The 27,796-nt window shown below is 47.7% G+C and overlaps 1 protein-coding gene across 2 annotated transcripts; it reads right to left on the reverse strand.

Moving 5' to 3' along the window:
- Positions 1-701: 701 nt before the first annotated feature.
- LOC311529441 (TRPM8 channel-associated factor 2-like) lies at positions 702-26,856 on the reverse strand. Of its 2 annotated transcripts, none has more exons than XM_084645414.1 (8): positions 26,700-26,856; positions 21,222-21,855; positions 16,773-17,764; positions 15,722-15,816; positions 14,551-14,764; positions 13,287-13,526; positions 9,572-9,909; positions 702-7,659 (listed from the first exon to the last, which is right to left on the reverse strand). In XM_084645414.1, the coding sequence occupies exons 2-8, from the start codon at positions 21,836-21,838 to the stop codon at positions 7,405-7,407; spliced, it is 2,751 nt and encodes a 916-aa protein (XP_084501540.1). In that variant the 5' UTR covers positions 21,839-21,855; positions 26,700-26,856; the 3' UTR covers positions 702-7,404. The 2 variants fall into 2 exon arrangements, with proteins under 2 accessions (XP_084501540.1, XP_084501541.1); XM_084645415.1 differs by lacking the exon at positions 26,700-26,856 and adding an exon at positions 22,907-23,036.
- Between the last annotated feature and the right edge of the window lie 940 nt (positions 26,857-27,796).

Here is a 27,796-nt window from a genome sequence, read left to right on the forward strand (position 1 = left end):
CGGGTTCTGGCCTTAGGCGATGTGGGCTCTGTTGGTGAGCACTGAATTATTTATTACTATTAATAAAACGATCAAGATGACCTCAACTACATTGCATAATGCATGCCCTGCGCAAAAGGGCAAACCAAAGAAAAGATGAACCATAACAAAGAAGACCAGTAAATCCTTCATTAATGCTGCATACAGATCTGCATGTGTTTGCTTGCTTGGGTCAGACTGCAGGAGCTGCTGCTCTTTGCTTCCCTAAACGTAGAACAGTCAGAAAATGAAACCATGAAGGGCAGAGCAGATAAACATCCCACGCTGCACTGTTAAACACTACCACAAGTTCTGATTCTGTAATGTAACCAGATGTGGGATAGACAGTGTGTTTGTTATGGCAGCTGAGCAATCTCTCAGTATAACAAGCAATAAGAAAACCAAAGGTGCTTAAAGTTAATGGGTGCAGAAAAGGCCATGTATGCAAAAAGATAATTGTATGTGCACAGGGACACCGGTATGTGCATGCCTCTGTTGGAATTTGGCCTGAAATACAGACAGACCATTAAACGCTGCAAGCTCTCATATTCATCAGAAAGGTGGTGTCTCCCAGCAATCAGAATAATAAATTTCTTCAATAGTCGGAATGTTTCTGAATGTTCATTGGAAAAATATGGATGACAAGTGGAGCAATAGTCAAAGAAACTCAAAACCTCCAAATCTAAGATTTCACATGGCATTTTAATTTAATGAAACCGGTTCAGTTGAATAAGAAACCTTCTGAGTTTTTTGGGGAAGCAATGGTTTGGTCAAAACAGGACAGACTGAAGTGAAAATGGTTCCATCTTCCCTTAAAAGTGGTCTTTGTTTTGATCAGAAATGTCCAGATTTACAAATTTAAAATTCATAGCTTAATTTAGACAAAGGCCTATCTTTTCACATCAAATCACAAAATTAAAAATGCTTTCAAGTAAAATCATATGCTTTCAAGTAAAAAAACCTACAAGTTCACAACATTTTTGTGGAAAAGTGTGGGGGATAAAAAATTATTTTCAGAGTCCTGAGTATTTAGAGAGCACATTGCATTTACCATCACAGTATTAAAGGCTAGAATTCTCCCACTGCCAGATTATCTCTTAAGGCAACTATACCTGAACCTAGGACCCCAACATGTCCTGAAGCCCAGACCATCACTGAACCCAATCACTGGCAACGGCCATATTGTCTCTGCCCCAGTCTCAGTGGCCTCCCCCTCCCACCCTCCTCATCCAACAGCAACAGGTGTACTAGGACATTGGTTACTTTTCATACTACAAGGGCATATGAGTTTTGTGCAGACTATATCATGCTTACAGAGCATTAATGTCATGCCCAGGTGCCAGGAGTCCAGCTCAATGGTTAGAACCAGGCTGAGGTAGCCAGAAACAAGAGCCAACACTGAGGCCCAGAGTCAGAAACCAGGAGTAAGGCAGGAGCAGGACAGGAACAAAGCCAGAACTGAAGCAGGGCAGGGACAAGCACAGTCACAGCTGCAGGCTAAAGCACTGAGCAGCCAATAACCTGCTGTTGCTGAACTTGAAAGCTGGCCTCCTAGCTACCACAACCCAGCTGAGCTCATGAATCTGCCCAGAGGCTGGGTTGGCTAGTCCTCAGGCTCAGCTAAAGATGGAATCAGGAAGAGTGAGGATTTGAACATGGATCTCTAAAATACTAAATGAGTGTGCTAACCCATCAAGCTATGGGAGTACAGGGGGGCACCTCTTCCGCTGGCAGTCTTTTGAGGGTGGGGATTAGGCACGCTCTGAGCCAGAAGTGAAACTAAGCCGGTAGGGCAGGGCCACTGAGGGGGGAGAAAAGGGGCAGCTTCCCCAAGGCCCTAAGGCAACACCTTCTGTTTGACACCATCTAATCATTCAGCAATTCTCCATGGGCCAGTTCTCAGCATTAGCCTTTGAATGACTGCACTTTAACAGTTGTTGTAGCTGTGTTGATCTCAGGAGATGAGAGAGACAAGGTAGGTGAGGTAATATCTTTTACTGGACCAACTTTTGTTGGTGACAGAGACAAGCTTTTGAGCTTACACAGAGCTCTTCTTCAGGTGGGGATGTAGGCACAGTGCTGGGGTCAGAGTGCCATACCAGAGCTGCAAAAGTAAACAGACACTCAGTGCCTACTTGTCTGCTGGCTGTCAGTGTCCAGGTGGTGAGCCACAGCAGCAGAGCATTTAAGGTACTCAGGGTTACAAAGCAAGAGGTGCCACAACCCCTCGCTGGTCTGGATTGCACCTCAAAATGTGACATTGGTGTAGTCTAACCAGGACTGACACACAGCCTGCTATTTTAACTGAGGTTTATACCTCAAGCTCTGGTAAAACACCTGTCAGGGATTTACAAGTGTGGAGGCTGGGAACAGTCCAAAGAAAGGTTATGGTTTTATTATTTTCTGTTTGTTTATTTTGAGAAGGAGATAGAGTAAAGGAAAGTGTACGGATGAGTAAACAGCAGAAGGAGCGAATGAAGGAGAGGGCTGGACACTTCAGGGCAGGTGGCTTTGGGGAAATTTGGGAGTGTGCTGAGAGTCACCTCTGCATGGAGTAACCAAGGCTGGCGGAAACCAGAGTGGGGCCTGCTGTGTTGTAGGAACAGCACACTGAAACAGGGCTGCACAGCGTAAAGACACAAAGGATTCTGCATGCTTGTCTTCTGGTTGTTAACCTCCAGGCTGTGAGCCACAGGTCATAGCCATCCCAGTCCAGCTGTACTAATCAAGGGCAGAAAAAGGAAGCAATTAACTTGCTGCTGAGGCTGGTATTAAAAAACTGTGTACATCAATGGGCTCTCATATGACTACTCACACTGTGGACTTTTAAATGTCCTCTCAGATTGGGACAAAGTAGGCTCTGGTCAAAAAGTGTGGGTGGGGATTCCTGGTGCTCACTGAAGCATATCACGTTAAAACACTGGAGGGGAGAGAACAGCAACTACAGATTATGGCCCCAGTCCAGCAAAGCACAACCCTAACTTCAAGCACATGACCTCAAATCCCACTGAGGTCTCTTTGTGTTATTTTCCTGTCCTCACTGGGGTTTGCAATTAGCCCACTGTTTACTCCCCACTACAGATAACTAATGAAGGCTAGACCTAATAATGTACCCTATGGTTCTCTGCTACACACTCTTCCAAACTCAGGGCCTGATCCAAAGCCCAGTGAAGTCAAGGGGAGTCCTTCTATTGACTTCAGGAGGAATTCAGTCAGGCCCACAATAGTTTGTCATTTATCATTACCCTTTCCTTGTTTAGAGTTCAATCCTTGAGCTGGGCTTAAATCAACACACACCAATATTTATATCCAAGACAATTTGGATTCCTTTAGAGAATGAGATTTCATGAGACACCATCAAAAGCTTTCCTAAAATCCATACTCAGGACATCTAGCACATTCCCTTCCTCCACTCACTTTGTAATCCTGTCACAAAATGCAAAAACTAGTTTTTCGGGCAAGATCTGTTCATTGTAAATCCATGCTCCCTCCTGAGGCTTAATAACAAGGCATTGAAGGTTATATTCACAAAGAGAACTTAGGTGTTGCAACACCTAACTCCTAGGCAACATGTCACCCAGTGGAATTCACAGCCCAAATGTGGAGTTAGGCACCTAAGAAACTTTGTGAATCTGCTCTTGAGGCTCCCCATGCATTGTATGGAGAGAGAGAGGCATCTAAGAAAGGGATTCACAGAGCCAGCAAGCTACATTAGCCAATAGGAAATGCTGAGGCCTAAGCTCCACCTCTCAAAGGTAGTTAGATTCACAGCCATGAACCCTCTCCTGGAGTTAAGTGCCTAAACCAGGTCAACCCAGTCTTGCCAAAAAGAGAGAGAGAGAAACAGCCCAGGTCAAATCTTTTTGGAGGCTGGAGAGCTGGGTACAAGCCCTTGCACCAAACTAGGCAGCATGGGGATTTGAACATGGGGATCGCATATCCCAGGCAAATGCCCACCACCGGGACACACTCTCTCCTGCTTTGTGAAGCCCACCCAGGCTTAAGCTTGAACAAGGGCACTGAGCAACTTAGTAGCATCAGGAGGAATCAATTTTGTACGTACCGTCAGAAACATAGGTACCAACAGAGTTAGGTGGCTACTAAGCAGGGGCTTTGAGGATCTCACTTAACGGGGAACTTAGGTGCCCAAGTCTCTTTGTGGATCTAGCCCTGAGTGCCCTTGCAAATTTCCTTTAATTGTTTTGTTTTTAATTGCTTGTCATTCATATTTTTAAAAATACAGTAGTTACAGAAAATGTACTCTTGCCATCAATATTATGTTGTCATATGTGCGTGTGGTGCAGGGGAGATGTGTACATAAAAACATACAAAAAGGCTAAAAAAACGTTACTGAGGTGGCAAAGTCAAGCACTCCAAAGATAGGAAAAGCCAGATTTATTGGTGCATCTGTCCTGTCCTGAATGAGGTCAGAGTCCTGTGGAAAAAACTGTATGTGATAATGTAATTAAAGACAGAGTCAAAATGAATGTGAACAAGAGGGCCGAAATTAAGGTTGACATTCTCTGTAATAAATGATATACCTTTGATTAAGAAATCCTAGATTTAGAACCTAAATGATGCCTGACAATGTCCCTTTATCACTGTGGATAAATCAGTAAAAAAAACAAACAAACCAGACCCATAATACAGATTTTATTTTACTTGTGTTCTCTAACACTTAATACTCTCCAGTTCCCATATAACTATCTTCTTTCTATTTACTTTGAATGCAATAAAAACAATATAAAGAAGTAACACATACACAGAGAGCAGTGACTCTGACTATCTGATTGAATGGGGAGAGACTGAGTTTAATAAAACAACAAAGAGGAAATAAAAGGGGAAAACTCCTGAAAAATTAAATACAAATTGCTGATGTTAACTACAGTAAGCAGAAGGAAAGGGGATGAGAATTAATTCTATGAAACTGTGACAAGGAGAGAGAAGAGTGCAAGGGAATAAGAAAGAGGTGCCATGCTTCATGACTGGCTGCCTCTGAATTGTTTCAGCTCTGCGGATCCCATTCAAGTCTCTATTGGAATCTTTCCATTGACTTTGGTAGGCCCTGAGTTACTGCTGTTCTAAACACCAATGTCTTGGTTCAAACACACAGCAGTGAACGGCTCAGAGGGCAACCTTGAAAAAAATCTCTTTGGGTCTAATTAAAAGGCTGGTCATTGAAAGTGATGCTGTAACTTGTAAACAGTAAATGCCGGAGGGCCTTATTTAAAGTTGCTGGTGATAAGATTTTACAAGAGGCGCACCTATTAGGAAATCACACCACTTCCCTCTCACCCACGCCTGTTTCCATCCAGAGAGAGACTACAAAGAGGAGGAGAATCTCTCCTGACTTCTGCCCTGGAGAAAAACTGACTGTGACCCTAAATTAATATCCAGTAGCATTCTTTGTTTCTCAAAATACCATGCAAAGAAATTGCATTGCCTCAAGGAAATAATTTATTCACTCTCTAGCAGAGGAGAGTCTGCTGCAGTTTCCACGGCATGCATCCGATGAAGTGAGCTGTAGCTCACGAAAGCTCATGCTCAAATAAATTGGTTAGTCTCTAAGGTGCCACAAGTACTCCTTTTCTTTTAGCAGAGGAGAGTTTCATTTAAGTAATACTATATTCAATCATTATTCCATCCACACTGGTGTGCAAGCTCTTGCTCTGCTTGATTCTAGCGTACCAGAACAGCATTGTTCCCTTTCACTGTCCAGTGCCTAACCTCCTCCTTATCCAGATCAGGCCTCTGTCCTCTCTAGTCCAGCCGTCTGCTACACAGGATTAAATCACTGATTCATCTAGCTTGTTATCCCATTTCCTGCACTCCAGAAAGGACCTCAGGACCATCTAGTATCCCATTTCCCTGTCAGATAGGGTCAGACCATAGCTCACTCTCATTAAATATCCTAACTACGGCCACAGCCACTTCCACAACGCACCTGTTCAGTCATCTAATTACAACACTTTCATTCCTTTACGCTCTGCTGCCACTGGGTGGCCATTTCATCCCTATTGTGTATTATTTATTGCTCATTATTTATATTACCAGAGCATGTAGGCCCCCTAGTCCATAGCTCTAGGTAAGGACCAAAACCTCATTGTGCTAGGAGCTATACAAACACAGAAGAAAAAAAAAGACAGCCTTAGAGTGTAAGCTCTTTGGGCCAGGGACTATGTCTACGCTACCGTGGTAAGTCAACCTACGCTACGCAACTCCAGCTATGTGAATTACGTAACTGGAGTCGACGTACCTTAGGTCAAGTTACCACAGGGTCTACACCATGGGCGGCGGGGGGGGGGGGGTGGTTGATGGGAGAAAATCTCCTGTCGACTTACCTAACTCTTCTTGTCGGGAGTAAAGTACAGGGGTCAACTGGAGAGAGGTCTACAGTCAATTTGGCGGGTCTTTACTAGACCCGCTAAATCGACTGCCTGTGGATCAATCTCAGAGCGTCGATTCCCACTGTAGTATAGACCTGCCCCAAGTATGAGACAAGAGACAACAGATGGGCACAGACAAGCCGATGGGAGAGTACAAGGCAACAGTGAAACAGCATTGGTCAGTATGATAGTGTGTGATCTCAGCACACCACAACAGCCTACTACATTGGCAAGTTTTGTGTAGGTATCATGGCAAAAGAGAGGTTTAAGGAGGGTTTTGAAGGAGGAGGAGGAGGTAGCTCTATGGATGTTTATGGAGAGTTCCTCCCAAGCATGAGGGGCAGCATGGGAAAAAGCACAAGGGTGCTTGTTTGAAAATTTAACAAGGGGATGAGGGAGGCTGGAAACATGGGCCAATCAAAGATGGGAGTAAACATTTCGATAGCAAATGAGAGATGATAGGTAGGGTGGAGGTAGGCCAGGAAGGGCCTTGAAAATAAAGACCAGAGGCTTCTGTTTGATGTGATAGGAGCCAAGAGAGGGATGCAAAGAGAAGATGACATGGTCAAACTGACAGGCTAGGGATGAAATTTCCCCCTAGGCAGAGGGTCAGCACAAGCCCTACGCACTAAGTAAGTTCTCAAGGTTTACATGAAATTTGGATATCACATAGGCCTTTGCTGACCCTCTGCACAGAGGAAGGGAGGGGATTTCACGCAGAGAGCAACAAGCTATGGAATTCAGGGCAAAGATAGGGAAATAGTAAGTCCATATCCCACTGTCCAGTGAAGAACAGAGGTTGTGGATATAAAATCAGAATCAGTGTGTTGGCATGATCATAGAAATGTCAGCCTGGAAGGGACCTCGAGATATCATCTAGAACAGCCCCCTGCACTGAGGCACCATTAAGTATACCAGCTAGACCAATGAAAACTCTGGTACAGCTTAAAGGAAAGGTAAGTGACTGTTGGATTAGTTTTGAAGACGAAGTGCTCAGATTTTATTTCTTCCCAGGTTCATGTAGCTTCATTGGGTTCTCCTCCCAGTTTGGTAGAGAAGCCAGTTTCAAGGAGACTTCATCCTTGATGGGCCAGCCCCAGGCCAGAAAGAAAGGAGCCAGATTCTTGTTCACCTGCTGAGAGAACTTCTCTGCCCACAGGTTCATCTTGGAGGGGTTGTCCTTGGGGACATTGGGCATTTTCTGGTAGTCAGAGAAGAGGAGGATGAAGGGTTCCCAGCCAAAGCCCTCCTGCAGCTGAGGGGCAAGGAAGAGAAGTGTTAAAAACACGATATTGGTCCCCGAGTATAACATGAGAGCCTGTGCTTGATCCCACCTCAGGCAAAGCCTCACGATGCAATCAGGAATAGTAATGACCATGTCATGAATATGGAGACAGAACCCTTCACTGATCTAAATTTAACCTTTGTGCCTCTCAATTCACAGGCATTCATTGTTCCCTCGTGGAAGACATTCTCATTTTAAAATGAAAAGGAGTACTTGTGGCACCTTAGAGACTAACCAATTTATTTGAGCATGAGCTTTCGTGAGCTACAGCTCACTTGCATCCGATGAAGTGAGCTGTAGCTCCCGAAAGCTCATGCTCAAATAAATTGGTTAGTCTCTAAGGTGCCACAAGTCCTCCTTTTCTTTTTGCGAATACAGACTAACACGGCTGCTCCTCTGAAACCTGTCATTTTAAAATGTTACCTGCAGATACATTAGACAGGGGAAAAACCTATGAAGGTGACAAACCCTCATGGTTCTGGGCATAAGACAACTTGCCTAAGGACAGGAAGAAACATCTCCCATAGGCACACAATTACATAATAGCTTAGAGACCCAAGCTGCAGTTGCTAGCAGCAGCAGCCTGGTGTCACAGCCCCAGGAACCTTCCTGCAGTCTGGCAGCGGCTAATAGATGCGGCGGAGGGTAATTTGCACCGAGGGAAGGAGAGGACTGTCAAGAGAGGAAGGTGGTATAAAGGCTGGGGGGAGGGGGAATGGAGGATGGGGGAGGGGAGATTGTAGGTGGGGCATACTTTGGCCTGGAACAGGATTTCGGGGGGTTATTTTCAAAAATAAAAATAATTGAGGAATTAGTTCAAAGCAAAAGGGGGCTGGGCATGGGCTGGGGATTAGGGTTAACGATCAAGGTTAGGTTAAATTAGAGGTGACAGTGGGGGATCATACAGAAAGCGTGTCATATCCTCTTCTCTTCTCCTTGGCCCGTGTGAGGTCTATTTGGGCCCTAATGACCTTACAATCTAGACGCGTCTTATATGTATGTAAGGCATCTCCAGGGTACTATACGAACACTACTAAATGATGGAGGGAGAGAGGGGGGATTTACACCATCCTCTGCAGCATCTGGTCAGGCCACTGTCAGAGACAGGACACTCAACTGGTTGGCCCTCAGCTCTGATCAGTACAGCAATTCCTATGTTTCCAGACTGGGAGCGCTATGCATAGGCCCTGGCTTCTTCTCCTCTGCTGAGAGGCAAGAAGAGCCTCAGGGGGGCTCTGTGGACTGGTGGCAGGAACAACACTGGCTTGTTTTCACTGCCCAGCTCGGGAGGGCTTGCCACCACTGCTGCCTCTCAGTCCAACCAATGGCCACTTGAGGGACGGTGGGGGAGAAGGGGAAGGCAGCTGAACCACAGCTCCCCCACTCTCATCTGCAGTACTTACCTGGCCCCCACTACCCTAGTAACTGAGCACCTCACAATTGTTATCTCTGTATTTCTCCTCACTGCACCCTGTGAGGGAGGGCAGCAGTGTTATCCCCGTTTCACGGATGCCACAGAGAAACTAGGGCCCAGATTCTCCAAGGTATTTAGGCACTAACCACCTATTGAGTTTAATGTGCAAAGAAGCAGAGCAACAGCTCCTGTTTTCCTTCCCAGAAGGGAGATGGGCTTCGTCACCAAGGCAAAGGAGCCAATGCCATCTGCCAAAGTCCTGCAGCAGAGAGCGGGCCTGGAGAAACACTATGGCAGACTGAGCCATCCATATGCCTGCTGGGTGCTTTATAGACCTAGGACAAGTCCAGCTCCTGAGCAGATGTTTGTGTGGGCTGAAGACTCCAGACTGAGGATGTTTATCTCTCAAAGAAATCACTGAGTGCAATGAAAACACTCCATCTCCAACCCCGCCTCTCCCATAGTTACCTGCAAGTACGTCTCCAGCGCAGTCCACACGCTCCAGTCCTTCAGCTGAGCCCCTTTCTCCAGATAACCTGTGACCCTCTGCTTCCGACACTGCGGCTGGAGGGCCTGGTGGGCTCTGTCCCTGGGGATCCCCAGCACCTTCTCATGCACATAGACAGACCACAGGTTGCAGGTGGCCTCAGTAGTGTGAGGGGGGAATTCCCAGCCTGCTCGCTGTTGGTTGTGTCCTAGCTCGTGGATTGGGCCCCACAAGCCGGTGGCTCGCATGTGTTCCACATTCACCATCTCCTTCACCGAATCCAGGTGGCCCATGATGGGGTAGCCAGCGTGCATCCAGCCTGGAGGGAAGACATGGGGAGTGCTCACCCCAACACCAAACTCTCAGACACGCTTAGGGCACATTTGATCACTATGGATGCTGTTTTACTAAATTATGACTAAGTAATTCCTACCCATTTCCATAGGGCCTTTCCTCTAGCTGAGGAATAAGGCCCTCAGTGCCTTAGTTATCTGAGCACCTCACCATCGCTAATGTTTTTATCCGCACCATACCCCTGTGAGGCAGGGCTGGGCTGTTATCCCCATTGTACAGATGGGAACCAAGGCACAGAAGGCTAAGAGTATGTCTGCACTGCAATACCGCTGCAGCTCGTGCAAGTGCCCCCGAGCTAGCTGTGATCTACCTAGTGCAGGTACCGGTGCTGTGAGGCTGCACCACCCTGGGCTTCAGTGCGGGCTGCACAAGCCAGCCCTTCGCCCTGGATTATTACTCACACAGGTAACCCACGCTAATGTCTGTGCTGCCGCAGCTACACTGCTCCAGTACCTGAGCTAGGTAGATGAACGACAGCTTGGGTAGGTCTGCATGAGCTGCAATCACACCTGGTGGATGCAGTCTAAGTGACTTGCCTAAAGTCACACAGGAAGGCTGTGGCAGAGTAGGGAGACCCACGTTCAGTTCCTGAGTGCCCTGGAAAATGCATTTTCCTGAAGGGTCCCGAAGCACTTCACAAACCACATACACTATCTACATCTGCATTTCAAGAATCACTTCGTCTGTCACACAGTGTCTCCTCTCGGGAGGAGCACAGGAGCTGTTCAACAGCCCCCAACAACATTTTGCAAGAGCTCAAGAAAAAGAGGCAAAACATTAGTCCATTAGAAATCCCTGAGGAATTTTAAGTCAGCAGAATGTGATCACCCTAACTGGCAGCCGCCCAAGATAACAGAAGTTAACACTAAGTTTATTTCCACACTAAATATTTCCATGTCACTTAACCAGGGGTCAGGAGTTTAGCGTTTGAGCACAGACCTTGTGCTGACTCTCTGCATGGTGAAGAATTTCACCCAAAGTGCTGCTCTGAAAAGTAACAGTAAAAACAGCCTCCTGAGGCTCCATATTTCAAATCTAAGTGACTCTAGATCAGATGTGCTCTGTTTAGAAGTAAAAATGTGCTCTGTTTTTTTCCAGATGCCAATATTGCAACTCGTCCTGGACTCAGAGTCAAGCTGGGTTTGTTCCTTCTTTTCCATTGTCACCAGCAATAAAGGTTCTACAGTTTAAATTCTTCCCTCAGTGACCCTGCGGAACCTTATTTTCAGTAGCTTTGCATAGGTGTAACTATAAAGCCCTATCGCTGAAATTTAATCAACAATTCTGTTGCTGAGACAGATGGAGGTTGTAATCAGGAAGGCCAAAGCACAACTGGAGTTGCAGATAGCAAGGGATGTGAAGGGTAACAAGAAGGGTTTCTATGGGTATGTTAGCAACAAGAAGAAGGTCAGAGAAAGTGTGGGACCCTTACTGAATGGGGGAGGCAACCTAGTGACAGATGATGTGGAAAAAGCTGATGTACTCAATGCTTTTTTTGCCTCGGTCTTCAAAGACAAGGTCAGCTCCCAGACTGCTGCACTGGGCAGCACAGTATTGGGAGGAGGTGAGCAGCCCTCAGTGGTGAAAGAACAGGTTAAGGCTATTTAGAAAAGCCAGACATGCATAAGTCCATGGGGCCAAGGGTGCTGAGAGAGTTGGCTGATGTGATTGCAGAGCCATTGGCCATTATCTATGAAAACTCCTGACGATTGGGAGAGGTCCCAGATGATTGGAAAAAGGCTAATGTAGGGCCCATCTTTAAAAAAGAGAAGAAGGAGAATCTGGGGAACTACAGACCGGTCAGCCTCACCTCAGTCCCCGGAAAAATCATGGAGCATGTCCTCAAGGAATCCATTTTGAAGCACTTAGAGGAGAGGAAGGTGATCAGGAATAGTCAACATGGATTCAACAAGGGCAAGTCATGCCTGACCAGCCTAATTGCTTTCTATAATGAGACAACTGGCTCTGTGGATATGGGGAAAGTGGTGGATGTGATATATCTTGACTTTAGCAAAGCTTTTGATACAGTCTCCCAGAGTATTCTTGCCAGCAAGTTAAAGAAGTATGAATTGGATGAATGGACTATAAGGTGGATAGAAAGCTGGCTAGATCGTCGGGCTGAACAGGTAGTGATCAATGGCTCTATGTCTAGTTGGCAGCCAGTATCAAGCGGAGAGCCCCAGGGGTCGGTCCTAGGGCCAGTTTTGTTCAACATCTTAATTAATTATCTGTACGATGGGATGGATTGCACCCTCAGCAAGTTCGTGGATGACACTAAACTGGGGGGAGTGGTAGATACGCTGGAGGGTAGGGATGGGATTCAGAGTGACCTAAACAAATTGGAGGATTGGGCTAAAAGAAATCTGATGAGGTTCAACAAGGACAAGTGCAGAGTCCTGCACTGAAAACGGAAGAATCCCATGCACCGCTACAGGCTGGGGACCGACTGGCTAAGCAGCAGTTCTGCAGAAAAGGACCTGGGGATTACAGTGGACAAGAAGCTGGACAGGCATCGGCAGTGTGCCCTTGTTGCCAAGAAGACTAAAGGCATATTGGGCTGCATTAGTAGGAGCATTGCCAGCAGATTGAGGGAAGTGATTATTCCCCTCTATTCAGCACTGGTGAGGCCACACCTGGAGTACTGTATCCAGTTTTGGGGCCCCCACTACAGAAAGGATGTGGACAAATTGGAAAGAGTCCAGCAGAGGGCAATGAAAATGATTAGAGGGCTGGGGTACATGATTTATGAGGAGAGGCTGAGGGAACTGGGCTTATTTAGTCTGCAGAAGAGAAGAGTGAGGGGGGATTTGATAGCAGCCTTCAACTGCCTGAAGGGGGGTTCCAAAGAGGATGGAACTCGGCTGTTCTCAGTGGTGGCAGATGACAGAACAAGGAGCAATGGTCTCAAGTTACAGTGGGGAAGGTTTAGGTTGGATATTAGGAAAAACTTTTTCACTAGGAGGGTGGTGAAGCACTGGAATGGGTTACCTAGGGAGGTGGTGGAATCTCCATCCTTAGAGGTTTTTAAGGCCCAGCTTGACAAAGCCCTGGCTGGGATGATTTAGTTGGGGTTGGTCCTGCTTTGAGCAGGGGGTGGGACTAGATGACCTCCTGAGGTCTCTTCCAACCCTAATCTTCTATGATTCTATGGACACCCTTAAGGACACAGAGAAGCACCATGAGGCACTAAAAACATTCAGCTCTATGCGGGTTGCATGTTTATTTGACTCATTGCATTTGTCTGAAGTTTCAGTTTAACAAAAAAGCCTTGAATTAATTAAAGTTGCTGCCTAAAGCCCTTCTTTTGGAAACCCTGCTAGGACCATGCGGCCATACACCCACCAGCTGAGATCTGGACGTCTGTTACAATCCTCTCTGGCCTTGGGAACTTCGCTGGTGCCGCTGCCAACTCAGCTATAGCCAGCATGATCTGGTCCCAGAGGGTCAGAAGAGGCTCTGGGTTCTCTATATGGCGGATGCTGTCAGCAGGCACAGTCAGGATAATGTTCTCAGTAGCTAGTTCGGCCCAGGGAGCAGGGTAGTGCCGGATGCTGGCCAGCCACTGGCATTTACAGGTCTCTCCTGTAGCAACATGGAAAACACATTAAATGTACCCCAGTCTCTCAGTTACACTCTCTGAGTGTTGGCTGAAAATATGTGACTTCATCATGAATTCCTCTCAGGAATAATAGTACTTGGCATTTATAGAGCACTTCATATTTTTTAAGTGCTGGATGGGCATTAATAAGTTAAGCCTCACAGCATTCCTAGGAACTCTCACTGTCCCCAGTAGTGTCCACCTGGGGAACTGAGGCACAGAGATTAAGTGACTTGCCCATGGCCACACAGTAAGGCTATGGCAGAGCCAAGGACAGTACTCAATTCGCCAATTTCTCAGCCCATTGCCTTAAGCACTAGATCCTTCCTCATTTCACTGCTGAGCCTCCTGTCTAGTTATTATGTAAAGATACGAGATGAGTCCCCCCCCATACATCCAAACTTAGTCATGCTATTTAAGTACGTTATGGGAAAATCAAGTCCATGGCTTGTGAAAAGTGGGCCCCAAATCCACTTCATTCCTCCCCCCAAAAAAACAAAGCAAAACCAAATCAATACAGGATGATTCACAGGGGACACCTGAGTTGCTGTCCACATTTCTCTAAGTGACTTCTCCTCCACCGAATGAGATCAGCAGGCATCAAATAGCAACACACTGGTTTTGTTTGGACTGATGAAGGAAAAAGAAATTTCATAAACCAATAAAGAGAAGACTGATGGGAAATGCAGCAAGCACATCAAAGGGGCGGTTGTCAATTTCTATCCTAGTGACAGGAAATGGCCACACACGGGCAGCAGAGGAAAAGGGGAAGATTGAGAAAAGGGCTGGTGGAAATCTTTCAAAAGGGCAATAAAAAGTTGACAGTTTTCAGCAAAAAAGATGGTTTAAAAAACAACAAAGAAAGAAAACAGTCCCAGTTTGTCATTTTTCTGCCAATTCTGATTTTAACCATTTGGACTCTGGTTATATTTAATGCTGCACATTTTGGTTTGGGTGCCCACACGCACCACATTGAGAGGGGAAAGGCCCCAAGGGATGAACACCTACCCAGTCTGAAGTAGGGAACCTTGACTGTCCCTTCGACAGTGATGGGCACTTTGCCCAACTGGCTTCCCCTTGGCACAAGGATGTAAATGAGGCCGCCCCAAAGGCAGGAGACTGACTGCCTCTGGCAGCTGACCTGGCACTTGCGTATCACCATGGGGGCCCGTTTCAGCTCCTTTGCAGCGGTGAGGTCATCAGAGTGACACCCGATCTGCACCTGGGGAACATAAGGGCGGGGAAGAGCAGGGTCAAGCGCTCCAGGCTCCAGATTGCAACCCCACCCCCTCTGCCTTAGGGCCTGTCTGCAGTAGAGCACACACAGCTGCGGGGCACTGATTGCAATCCAGCCCTGTCGCAATTGCTGTCTGACTGCTGCATGTGAAACAAGAGTTCATAAAGCTCAGTGTAGCTCATAACAGGGAAGCTGTACCCCTCACAAAGCCATCTACAGCCCTAGCATTAAGGTCCTCAAAGGTATTTAGGTGGCTTGACTGATTTCACTGGGAGTTTGGCACCTTTGAGGACCTGGGCTGGAATGCCTCCCTCATTAGCAGTCTCAGCACAGGGGCCATGGATTGACAGGGCCACAGTGGCTGAACTCCCCCGTACCCTTAGAGGTGTCCCTTGAGAGCAAAGAGGAAGCAAACTGGAGAAAATACATGTGGGTGAGATGCGGACTCAGCTGTTGTCTCTGGCATCCCTAGTTAGGGAGAAATCCAGTCTCCAGGGCTCATTGCACCAGCATCTGAGTCCTGTAAGGTAACACAGGGGTGTCTGCAGCTTATTATTGCACAAGGTCCTGCTGCAGTGTCAGTGGCTGCCTGGTCCCCTCCCCACCTTCGCTTGCTTCCCTCCACTACTACAATGAAGCAGAGATAGCTTGGCGAGCACATCACCTTGGGGAGCAGTGAGAGCTGTGAAATAATCCAACCAACAAAGCAAAATGGGGAGGCAAAGAACAGTCAAGAGAGGGCAGAGGAAATTGTGAGGAATTTTTAAAAACTTAATGGCAGGAAACAGCCACAAGGTGACAGCAGAGGATAAGGAATGAGAAAGGAGCAGGCCTAGGCATAATACAGACTGATCCTTGAGAACAGTTTCAACTCATCTCGCTGATATGGGTACCTCACAAATGTATCCATGTATAAAAGCCAGCCAGGTTAACAGAAATTACCTGCAGACCAGCACTGGTCGCCATGCAAGGAAACGTTAACACTGCTGTGTTCCCATCAGGTAGGTAAAGTCCTGTACTCATCCATGCTGTTCCACCTGTAGGGAACCACAGAAGATAGGTCTGAATACACAGCACTTAGGCTCAGGTCTTCAAAGGCATGCAGGCACCTAATTCCCAGTGAAAATAATGGGAGTTAGGCACCTAAATACCTTGAGGACTGAGGCCTTACTCAGCACTCCTGGCCCCTGCCCATTTCCATGCTTAAAGTAATGCAGTTTTGAGTTGCCAGAGTGTGAAGAAATAATCTGATGTTTTTCTTGCTCAGAACTCTCAGAATTGGCCTGTGTGTTACCAGACTTGCTGACAATGTGCTGCTTGACTGAAAGCGTGAGAAATTTTAGCATAAGGGGCTTTTTCCCCCTAGCCCTAACTAAAGCATGAGTACCCTGACATTTCACTATAGTAAGACTTGTTTCTAGACAGCCACCCTAGGGAGTCGCAAACATCAGCTGCCCAGCAGAGACTGTAAAGCTGTGATAAGCAGCTGAGTTCAGAGCTCTTTATACTGCCCACGCAGAAACCCTCCCTTAACTTGGAGTTAAGGTTGATCAAGTGTATTTCAGCACAATTACTTAGTGCCAGGTTGTCGAGCCCCTCCTCGACTGAAGGTCATTGGACTACCTGTGTGAGTAAGTGTGCAACAGTGTGAATAAAGACTCCACATCCAGCCCAAAAAAAGTCTATCACCAACTAAGCCACCACTCACACCCCTTACATCATACACTCACAGACTGCAACTCCACAACACTGTCACTTCTAACATGGAACCACTCCCAGCGCACACACACAGTGCCCCATAATCACAAGCAAATGTACAAGCTTGACACCAACCCATCTGATCGGCGGAAACAGCCTGTGTTATATGTGTTATTGGCACATGGGGAAGTATGAGTTTTGGTGTGAAAGTGCAATCTCAACAGGAGTGTGTGTGTGTGTGACACGTTTTCCATGTAATTCTACATGGGGAAGGTGGAAAGACTGCTCCTCTCACCTGTATTAGTGCCATCGATTTCCAGGGTGATAGGGCAGCTGGATGGGAGCAGGCAGACCCCATCGGTGGGTTTCTGAACCAGGACACCACAGTCCGTCATGGTCTGGGACAGCTGTGTTGCCAGGCACAGCAGGGCTGCCTCCTTGGAGTTGCTCTTGATTGGGTTCTTCTTGCTGACCTGCGGGATCCCGCCTCTGCGCAGCACTTTGAGCAGGATGCGGTGGAGTGAGGAGAACGCCGGACAGTCTTCAGCTGGGATCCTCAGGAAGGCAGAACAGTCCTGCCCTAGCCTATGCAGCCAGTCTGCCAGGGGGGCTCCGAGTGCCTCCTTCTTTTCCACGTGCCTCTGGAAGAGGGAGAGTGCCTGACGGAAGTGGTAGTGATGGAGAAGCTCCCCCGGGAGCAGCGCTGGGTATGTATCTGCTTTGAGGTTCATGCCCAGGATGCTGATCCCAAAGCGGTTGAGGATTTTGTTGCCAGGGTATCCGGCAACGGCAGCTTGGCCTTGATTCTGGGAGGCCCAGTACCAGGCCTGCCCCCCAATCAGCAGCCCTCCCCCCTCCGCCACAAAGGCCTGGATCTTCTCCGCCTCTTGGTCGCTGTGAGAAGGGCAGCAGTAGACGCTCATGTCGCTCGCCAGCGATGATACCCGATACTTCCGGCCCTCCTGGGCCAGCAAGGAACACAGCCCCTTCAGGTGGGCAGCAACCCCAACCAGCCCCTGCCTCCCAGCATCCAGCCAGCGTACAGCATTGAGCAGGAACCCTACCAGCTTCAGGGCACACAGCTGGCCCTCATGAGATGCCACCACCACCCGGCCCCGGCCATAGCGCGCTGCAGCAAGGAAGCAGCAGTGGGAGCTGTCCAGGCCGAGTGGGAAGGCCAGCACCCCATGCACCAGCAGGGGGGAGGGCACCCCACCCGTCACTATATCCAGTTCCGACACACCATTGAGGAGAAGCTCTACATCCTGGCTGAGATTAGCCCCGTGCCTGCAAAATCAAGAGGCACCCCTGTTTAGGCCCAATCCCGACATCCTTTATACAATCACAGAATCATGAGGGATGCTAGGGGCACCCAACAGGCCACCCCTAGCCCATCTCCTCCCCTGCCCACGCTCTATGGTGCTGCCCCTCACAATGTTATAGGGATTCTGGTGCCAGGTGGAGTTTTTCTGAACTCCCCAGTTGCTGCAGTCTCAGCCTTCATTTTTAAAGAGTCCATTTGTAGCCTGCAGAGTTGAGCTTGAAAATGTGTCCCAGCTGTGATATAGAGGCTCCGAACCCAGGAGACCAAAGAAAAAGAACCCAACCTTTAGTCTGTGGTTTGGGTTGTTTTAACTCTGATTTCTAAGCCAATCTCCACTGGCCTGATTCATAATTTTTGAACCCCTGGCATTGGCAAAACCATGAGGCCTAGCATGCCTAAGCCACCTCAGAAATGCATTCTCTAGTCAAGCCTGAAAGATTTGCCAGTGCCTTTTCCTTAACTATCCCACTGCTACTGCTCAGAAGAGAGGACTGCCTCTGTCTGTGTGTGTATATATAGAATCTCAGTGACTCAATCTGAAACAAGTCTCTGATCTCTGTAAAGCGTAGCCACCCTTTTCCTATCCATTAACCTCTGCTTCCCAATGCTCCTATTTCGCTTCACTCATACTTCTCATTTTACCCTCTGCTGCCCCTGCATGGCTCTTGCTGTTAAAGCCGTGTCAAGTGCTTTCGTTTTATTTCCCCCTTTGCTGTATCATTTTACCAAACTTCATTTTCCCTTTGTCACTTGTGATGAATCTGCTGCTATTTGGAACGTCTGGATTTTCCACCCAAACGAAAAAACCAACCACTTGATAGAGTGTGAGAATAAATAACACCCATGTGTCCATAGGGCAGGAATTAAAAACCCTGGGCTCCTCATTTGATTTCTTCTCCCAGCTTCTTTGCCACACAGGACACCAATCCCTGTGGCATGTTGGTGGCCTTAAATCTCAGTTTTATTTGCTATGGGTGAAATTTATTCCTATGCCGAGGGCCAGAACAAGGTGAATGCACCTTTTAAGCCCCACTTAAACTCTCAAAATAGGGTGAATTCCCCCCTAAGTAAAAATTCCCAAAGCACAATCATCTCCATATAACTTTCCTGAGAGGAAAATCTCACCTCCAGTGCCTTGCAGGTGAGAACATGACAATCAATCAGCAACTTGTAATAAGTAACTTAATTACATTAATTTGTAGTTGTGTCCTGAGTACCTTTCTGCATCCTACAGCAAAGATTCTCTTTACCTTTGTAGGAAAACAAACCCAGCATCTAAAGAGCAACAAAACCAGCCATGCAGCTGGAAGAGAGAAATGGAGTTTCATTAACAGTGCTAGGGAAGGGGAAGGGACTGGGGTGACAAAAATCTGTGGGGAAAATTTTCTTACAACAGCTGTGGATTTAACTACATGAAATGAAGTGGCCACATAGTGAAAGCAAAGCAACAGTTGTGGTCATTAAAGACCCCATTGCACTTTGTGCAAGTCAGAAGCCCAGATTCTGAACTGGGCCAGGCACAGCTTGGGAGTGGGGGCAGGAAGAAGATGGCTGGGCATGGCCTGGATTCTGGGGCCAGCTGCGAGCTTGTCTGGTTTCTGGTGTGAGCCCAAAGTTTTACACCGATTGTTCTTGGCCTGATGCAGTCTGCCGGGCTCCACCCACAAGACGGCTGCATTTCATGTATCATCACAACACATAAAGGCTCCATCCAACTCCTGCCAGAGCCAATAGGAGACTTCCCGCTGACTTCAGTGAGAGGCGATTGAGACTCTGAAAGCATGGTGCGTTATCCAAGTAACATAAGGAATACTCGGTGTGTTTTCTAAAGCACATTCATTAATTAGACTTTTTTAAATATAGAAGCATAGAAATGAAGGGCTGGAAGGGACCTCCAGGGGTCATCTAAAGGCAGGACCATCTAGACCAGTGATACTTAGACCTCAGTGGTTCAGGAGCCAAATTAGTGATCAACATTACCCAAAACAGCCACAGTAGCGTGAATTCATTGTATCACTTATTATAGGACTATTCATATGTAAACAGTATGATGGGGAAATATTTGTATATGAATATTATTCTCAAGCAAAGACGTTAATAACTTCATACAAGTTTATAACTTAATTGGTTGAAAACATTGTAAAAGCATCCTGACTGGTTAATAACTTAGACTAGTTAATAATTAAATCACAGAGTTGTAATATCATGTGCTGCAAAGAACCTCAGGAGACACATTAAAGAGCCACTTGAGGCTCGCCAGCTGCAGTCTGAGTGTCACTGACCTAGACCATCCCTGACAGGCGTTTGTCCAGCCTGTTCTTAAAAACTTCCAGTGATGGGGATTCCACAACCTCCCTTGGAAGCCTATTCCAGAGCTTAACTATCCTTAGAGTTGGAAAGTTGTTTCCTACTATCTAACTGAAATCCCCTTGCTGCAGATTAAATCCATTAATTCTTGCAACTCTTTTTTAAATAATACAGTATTTCAATGAACCTGCTGGCTTGCTACTCAGTACCCTCCCCTCACCTTGGCTGAGCAGCAGGGAAAGAGGCTAACCAGCGAAGGACGCTGGGTTACTCAGTTCAGTACTCAGCCAGTAGAGAGCTCCATAATCCCTAGGGAACTGAAGAAAGGAAGAAATGTCCTGAGGGCTGAGAAGGCCTGGCTCAGGTGGGATCCAGGGGGACAAGCTGCCCCTGAGAGCTGGGCAGGGGAACAGCTAGTTGCCTGTTGTTGGCAAGAGAGCTGTGGCAGCAGCAGGGGCATCCCGAAGCTGAGGGATTCACTGTGTTCCTCCTCAAACAGCTTAGGGCATGATGAATGGCTCAGCCCTAGGGTAACCAGATGTCCCCATTTTATAGGGACAATCCTGACATTTGGGGCTTTGTCTTATATAGGTGCCTATTACCCCCCAACCCATGTCCCATTTTACATACTTGCTATCTGGACACCCTACGGGCCCCACTCTCTGTTCTGCCTGAGGTGCCTGCAATGTCACACAACCCTGGAGTACACAGCTGAGAAAAGAGCAAGGTCCAAGACTGGCTATTACTGCTCTCCACATCCTGTGTGCAATAGGCTCCCTGGAGCCTACCAGGCAGTCAGTGCTCAGTGCCCACAGACATGACCCGCTCACACCCTCATGGCCCTGCTGATATTCTCTCTTGGGTGGGAAGCAGTCATTTCGGATTCCATAGCTTAAGCCAGTGCCAAATGACTAGCCAGGACACCTCTTTTTAATTTAGGGTTTGATTAACTAAAGGACCCCCCCCCCATTCCCTGCTGGGATAATGATCTGAAACCCCCCCCTCCGTCGGATATCTGAAAATGGGGTGTTTCTCCCCTTTCCCGGGAATTTATGTAAATCTCTCTCAGCTGTACTTTACTGGGGCAGAGCCAATAATGGGAAAGTTACTCACGGGACGATCAAGGGGATCTTTGGGATCTTTCCCGAGACTTTGAAGATCCCTGGCTGCACTGTATTGCCGGTGAAGTACACACCGGCCACACTAGTCACTCGGTTCCCAGGGAATTCGAACAGCACCTTCTCCACACCGTGTTGACTAGCCCAGTACCAGGCCTGACCTCCGATGAGCAGGCCCCCACCTCCCTTTACAAACTGGACCAGCTCCTCTGCCCGAGCATCGTCATAGGCATCTGTACAGTACACCCTGAGAGAGGCACTGAGCCCCACGCCAGGCTGCACTTTAGTGCTGGACCTTAGGAGCAGCTGAGAGAGGGGATCCAGGCTCCTTTGGACTCCAACCTGCACCTCTGGGGAGGGTCGGAGCCAGTCCACAGCGTTCCTAAGGAACCGGGAAAAGTTGGGATTCTTCAGGATTTCTTCGTGAGAAACGACCACCATCCGGCCCTTCCCATAGTGAGAAACAGCGATCAGAACCTGCTTCTCAGGGCTTACCAACACCGGGAATGCAGTATCTCCTGTGAGCAACAGCTCACAAGGAACAAAATCTCCAGTAAAATCCCACTGCCCAACTCCATCCACCAGCAGCTCATAGGTGGCAGCGGGCTTCATCTTCAGTTTCCTTTTATCTGACAGGAAAGAAAAGGATTATTAGGGTGTGGCTCGGCTGAAAATTGACTGTCAATGACCACGTTAATTGTCCCACAAGGAGCCCCCAGCAAATGGGCTTTGTTTACAAAAGAGGGTGTCAGCCCTGCAAACACTGGGGGCTGGCTTACAGCAGAAAATTAGATCAACCCTGCTATGTTGCTCAGGGGTATGAAAAATCCACATCCCTGACTGGCATAGTGAAGCTGACTTAGGGCCCCATGTAGACAGCACTAGATTGGGAAGAATTCTTCTGTGAACCTAGCTACCATCTCTCAGGGAGGTGGATTAGCTACAGCGACAGGAGAACCTCTCCCATCGGCACAGGTGATATCTATGCTGAAGTGCTACAGCAGAGCAGCTGTGCCGCTGTAGTGTTTCAAGTGTAGACAAGCCCAGGGTACGTGTACACAGCATTTTGGAGCCTGCAGCAAATAAAAATAGCTGTGTAGACCAGGGGTGGCCAAACATTTTGGCCCGAGGGCCACATCAGGGTTGCGAAATTGTATGGAGGGCCAGGTAGGGATGGCTGTGCCTCCCCAAACAGCCTGGCCCCCGCCCCCTATCCACCCCCTCCCACTTCCCGCCCCCTGACTGCCCCCCTCAGAACCCGCAACACATCCAACCCCACCCCTGTTCCTTGTCCCCTGACCGCCCCCTCACGGGACTCCCCACCCCTAACTGCCCCCCAGGACCCCACCCCCATCCACACACCCCCATTCCCTGTCCCCTATCCACCCCCCTGCCCCCTGGGACTCCCACGCCTATCCAACCCTCCCTGTTCCCCGTCCCCTGACCACCATCACCCCCGAACCTCTGACCCATCCAACCCCCGCTGCTCCTTGTCCCTTGACCACCCCCTCCCAGGACCCCCCACCGCTAACCACCCCCCCCGGGACCCCACCCCCTATCCAACTCCCGCCCCCGCTCCCTGTCCCGACTGCCCCGAACCCTATCCACCCCCCTGCCCCCTGACAGGCCCCCGGGGACCCCCTGACCCTTATCCAACCCCCCCGCTCCCCACCCCCTTACCATGCTGCTCAGAGCAGGAACGGCAGGCCAGAGCATGGGCAGCGCAGCAAGCTGAGGCTGCAGGGGAGGGGAAACAGCGGGGGAGGGGCCAGAGGCTAGCCTCCCCAGCTGGGAGCTCAAGGGCCAGGCAGGATGGTCCCGCAGGCTGGACGTGGCCTGCGGGCCATAGTCTGCCCACTGTTAAGGAAAAGTTAGCACATGTGATTCCATTTTGGTTTGGGGCCCACCATTGTTTAAATGCCAGCACGTCGTACACCAGGAGGAGTGATCCTTAGATACTGAATCCCTGTGAAAATCCTCCTCCTTGTCTCCAGCCTGCCTTGACTCCCAGTATCTGGTTTTTGTCAGTCTTTAACTTCCTGTCTTTTGGCCTTGATGTGAGGCCTCCCATTCTGATAATAAAAGTTACTGATGCATGGCTTTAGGACCATGCTGTGTAATTAACATACTGGTATAGCACGAGGAATGCACCAAGCAGGGATAGGTGGTAGATAAGACAAGGGTTTGTTTATTGGCTAAAGTTTCCGATGCACAAGGGCAACATGCTTTGCTAAAAAGTATATAATCTTTGTATAATCTGTATTCAGGGTCCCGCCCTGGCTAGCAGGGGGGCACCACGCTTGAGCGTAATAAACTTAGTGTCTTTTGGGAACTCTGCAGTTGTGGACTTTGTTTCTGTGCCTCAGCCTAGATTCAAACTGTGCGTGTCCTATCAGGTGTAATTCGCAGCATTGGTGTGCGTGTCCTATCAGGTGTAATTCGCAGCATTGGTGTGCGTGTCCTATCAGGTGTAATTCGCAGCATTGGTGTGCGTGTCCTACCAGGTATAATTCGTAACACCGCCTCTGGTGTAGATAGTGCTTTGAAGTTGCGGCTCAGGCTCTGAAGCCTAGGGATGGGGATGGACTTCAGTGCCTAAGTCATGATTTCAAAGCGCTGTCTACACAGCTAATTCTAGAGCACTTGCATGAGCCCTGCTAGCCTGAATCTCTCAGCCCAGGCTGGGACACTTGCTTCCGCAGGCTCCAAAATGCGGTGTAGACAACCCTCAGGCTCTCCATTGTCTCTTTGCCTTCTCCCTTTCCGCTTCTCCAGCACTTTGTGGACATATCACCTTTCTCAGAGGGCGGGTGAGGGGATTTTTTTTGTCTGTTTGGGGTTTTTTTAAGCTTTGTGTTTGTCATTTAAACAGAAAGACATGACAAGAATAGAATCAGTTCTCACCAGAGCAAAATATTTAGACAAGGAAAAAAAACTACAGACCTAACTAATCCCACTACACATCGGGGAAGAGGTAAAGCAAAAAATGATAAACCCAAGCAGCAATAAAAATTTCCCATTCAGACTTTCATTGTGGTATAGAGAAGAGCCACTAGAGACTGCACTAGAGACTGCTTTTGCTCTTGATTTTACATGAAAGATGCTCAGATATTACAGGGCCAGGTGGCAGTATAAACCCTGAAGATAGATAAAGAGATCAAGAGATAGCCTGATCTGCAGTTAAAGAATTAATCCCCAGGAGACATGCTGTGTATTACCTACATGCAATTTAACAAATTTTTCTCCTTTATCAGGCAGTAGAGAATTCAGGTAAAATGTTCAAACACAAAGTTCCAAAGTTAGGCACCTAAATAAAAGTCCCCTGATTTTCAGGAGGTGCTGGTCACCCATACATGCTCCTGAAGTCGATAGAAGTTGTGGCTGTGGTCTGCACCTTTGCATATCGGGACCCTTATTTAAGTGCCTATATTTAGGCACCCAGCTTTGAAAAGACTGGCTGAAATCTTAATCGAAATAACCTCCATTGCTAAGCCAGTGCTCCTTCTTACCAGACTGTCCAAACAGCAAAGCTTAGGGGTGGGGTGTTTGAGTCGGTGCCAATCAGCTCCTGCCACTCAGGAGCCCCCAGTGCTGACTCAGTGCAGGGTGAAGGAATGCCTGCGAGAGGAAGAAACCAGCAGGCTTTGGGGCAGGGCTGCCCTCCCCACTGTGTGATGTCCCAAGCAAGCACTGAAGCTGCACCTAGCTGGCTTTCACAATCAGCCACTAAACGGTCAGATAATATTTGGCTGCCCTGAAAGCAAGTCACTCATCTGCTAGCACCAGTTTTGGTTGGAGGAACAGGATCTTCCCTCCGGATTCATTTATCACCTGCTCCAAGGGGCTCAGAAATGGTGTCCTAGCCAACAATCAAGGACCTATTAACCCATTGCTTGTCCTTGGACATGCAAGGAACGTCCTCCATCTTGCCCAACCATACCGGAGATTTTGTTACTGTTCAAAACCTTTTTAAAGTGATTTTAGTAATTGTGAGCAGTACTGATTAATCCTAGGGAAACCGTGCCCAATCCAGAAAGTTTAACCATGCTTGCTGGTTTCATTCTGAGCTCCACCTTTGCCACTCTGGGCTTCAATGGGCCCTAAACTAAAAGGTAGACTCCAGAGTTTGAAACCACACGCTATGAGAAAAGTTTGACACAAGCTGTGAACTGAAACCAGCAAGTTTTGCATGACTCCAGTTAAGTGACTGGCCCAAGGTCACACTATGAGCCAGTATCAGAACTAGGGACTGGAGGCCAACCAAGTAGTCATTATTCTCTGGGCCTGATTGTCTACTCCATCATACCCGTTTTACACTGGTGTAACTTCATGGACAGATTTACACTGGTGTAAGTGAGAGGAGAATCAGGCTCCCTGTCATTTACTCTAAAGACTAAATGGTCAGATTATGTATCCTTATTCAAACTGAGAAGTACCCTATGCGACTATTCATGGAGTAAGGTATTCCTCATGCTGGGGTAAGAGTGGCCCTAAATCTGGCCCTAAATCCTTAGTCTGCACTTCCTCTTGTTTTAAAGTATACAAACTGACACGAAGCCCCTGCCCCTGCCAAGGGATCTGCACACTCAGACTCTTGCCCAAAACACTGCATGTCACTGCAGTGTGGACAAGTTGGGAACTGTTTTAATTATAGCTCCATTAGCCCACCGATCATAACTTAGATTTCTTGACTTTCATATATGTAAAAATACAGTTTTAATATCACATTTGCCTTCCCCCCACCCCTTCATTTAAAATGAATACAGGGCTGCAATCCCCATGGGCTCTCAACTAACCTGGCACCTTTTACCAGCTGTATGACAATTATTAATTATTGTATAGCTTCCAAAGATGTGCTGAGTGTCTCACAGAAGACAAAGAAAGGCTCTGTCCCTACCCCAAAGAGTTTCCAGGTTACAACGGAGGTCTATACATCACCTAGCACAAAGGGGTTGTGGTCCTTGACTAGAACTCCTAGGTTCTCCAATAATACAAATAATAATCAATAATCATATGACACGAGCTGGGGAGTTCATGGAGTGAGGAAGGGCCAGGGTGACAGCAGTATCATCACCTTCCTGGGGCAACCACACTAAGAACAGGGGATTCTTTTAATGATGCACAATCTCATCCAGGTCAGTTCTGCTCTTGGGTAAGAAGAAAGTCCCTGATAGGTGAAAAACATTTGTCTGTCAGCCTGACCTTAGGAGTCACCCCAGGGATTGTGAAAACCACAATCACAGAAATGTGAAAGATCTGGTTCACTATTAAATCACACCAAGCGCATCCCATCTTACCCCTCCTCAGCCAGTGTAAGACTGTGTCCTAGAGTATTACCCAGTGCTTTGGGCAGGCCAGTTTTAAAACAACCTCTCCCCTTTAGGAGACTAATCCACTAATAAATCTTTCCACAGCCCTTTTCTCCCCTGGCCCTTTACATGGAGGTAGAAAAAAAATCTCAGTTCCTTCTCACCTACTCGGGTCCCAGCAGGGGGAATCACTCACTCACATACAGAAGTCTCTGCTTCCTGCAATCCAATAGTCAGATTAATGTTTTGGACTTCAGATCCGTCCCAATTAGAGTCCTCTTTAGGAGGAAATGAGGGGAACGGAAGAGACAGAGAATGACGGAGCCAGAAGGGAGGAGTCAGGGGAGGGAATTCCCAGCCTCTCCAGCTGGTGTCAGAATTCCATGAGGGTAGGCTGTCAGTGGGCAAATCCCACCCCACAAGCATGTCACTTAAAACAGAGGAGGTTTTTCTCAAACTGTTTTGCTTACTTCTCACTCCTCTAGTAAGACACTGCTACTTCAGATCTTGTCTCTATTCACTGTGCTGTTTCAGGATTGCTAATGTCTCCTCATGCAGTGAGCATCATGTTAAAACCAAGCAGTAAAAGTGCATACTCAAAAAAGGGAGCAGAAAGAGGTTTAAAGAGCTTGTTTTTGTGCAAACAAGGTGGTTTCCTTTTCTTGCTGGTTAAAAGGAACAGCCCTGTGGCTGTAAACTGCTGATTCATTGGACAGAGGAGTCCAAGAGTGGGTCTGCGTTGTGCAGATTCATAGATTTTAAGGTCTGACTTCCTGCAGAATACAGGCCACAGAATTACCCAGTAGCTCCTGTACAGAGCCCAGTAACTTGTAGGACAGAACTTATCTGTTTGGATACTCACAGTGGCATGGTGCGGAGATAGAATTTCAATTTAGAGATGCAATCAGGAAAACAGGAATGAATGAGCCTTATGCTTTTGATCCAGTGCAGGCAGAAGAACTAGAAACAGATGAGCTCTCTGTGCAGAGACAGAAGAGAGAATACATAGTGCAAAGCGGAAACACTAAATACATCTGAGGGCTTAGGAGGGAAACTTCAGCAGCCAGGAGTGTGTGTGGTGGGGAAAAAGCAGCAGAGGGATGCTGTGTATTTGCGTGGAGGGAGGATGGTGGAATAGAAGGAACCCAGGAGTCTGAGCTCCTGGCCTCCTCTGCTATAAATACTAGAACTCCCACTGGCTGCAGGAATGGAACAAAAGAGTCCTGACTACCAGACCCCTGTTCTAACCACTAGATAATTG

This window comes from Lepidochelys olivacea (genome assembly GCF_965140295.1).
Source record: "Lepidochelys olivacea isolate rLepOli2 genome assembly, chromosome: 1".
In the NCBI taxonomy this organism is placed as follows: Eukaryota; Metazoa; Chordata; order Testudines; family Cheloniidae; genus Lepidochelys; species Lepidochelys olivacea.

Excerpts from the sequence above, each read along its gene's own strand:
- LOC311529441 (XM_084645414.1), bottom strand. The coding sequence starts at position 21,838 with ATGAAGCCCGCTGCCACCTATGAGCTGCTGGTGGATGGAGTTGGGCAG. Across the intron at positions 17,765-21,221 it reads AAGATCCCCTTGATCGTCCC|GCACGGGGCTAATCTCAGCC; the intron begins GTGAGTAACTTT and ends TTGATTTTGCAG. Across the intron at positions 13,527-14,550 it reads GGTTCCCTACTTCAGACTGG|GAGAGACCTGTAAATGCCAG; the intron begins GTAGGTGTTCAT and ends ATGTTGCTACAG.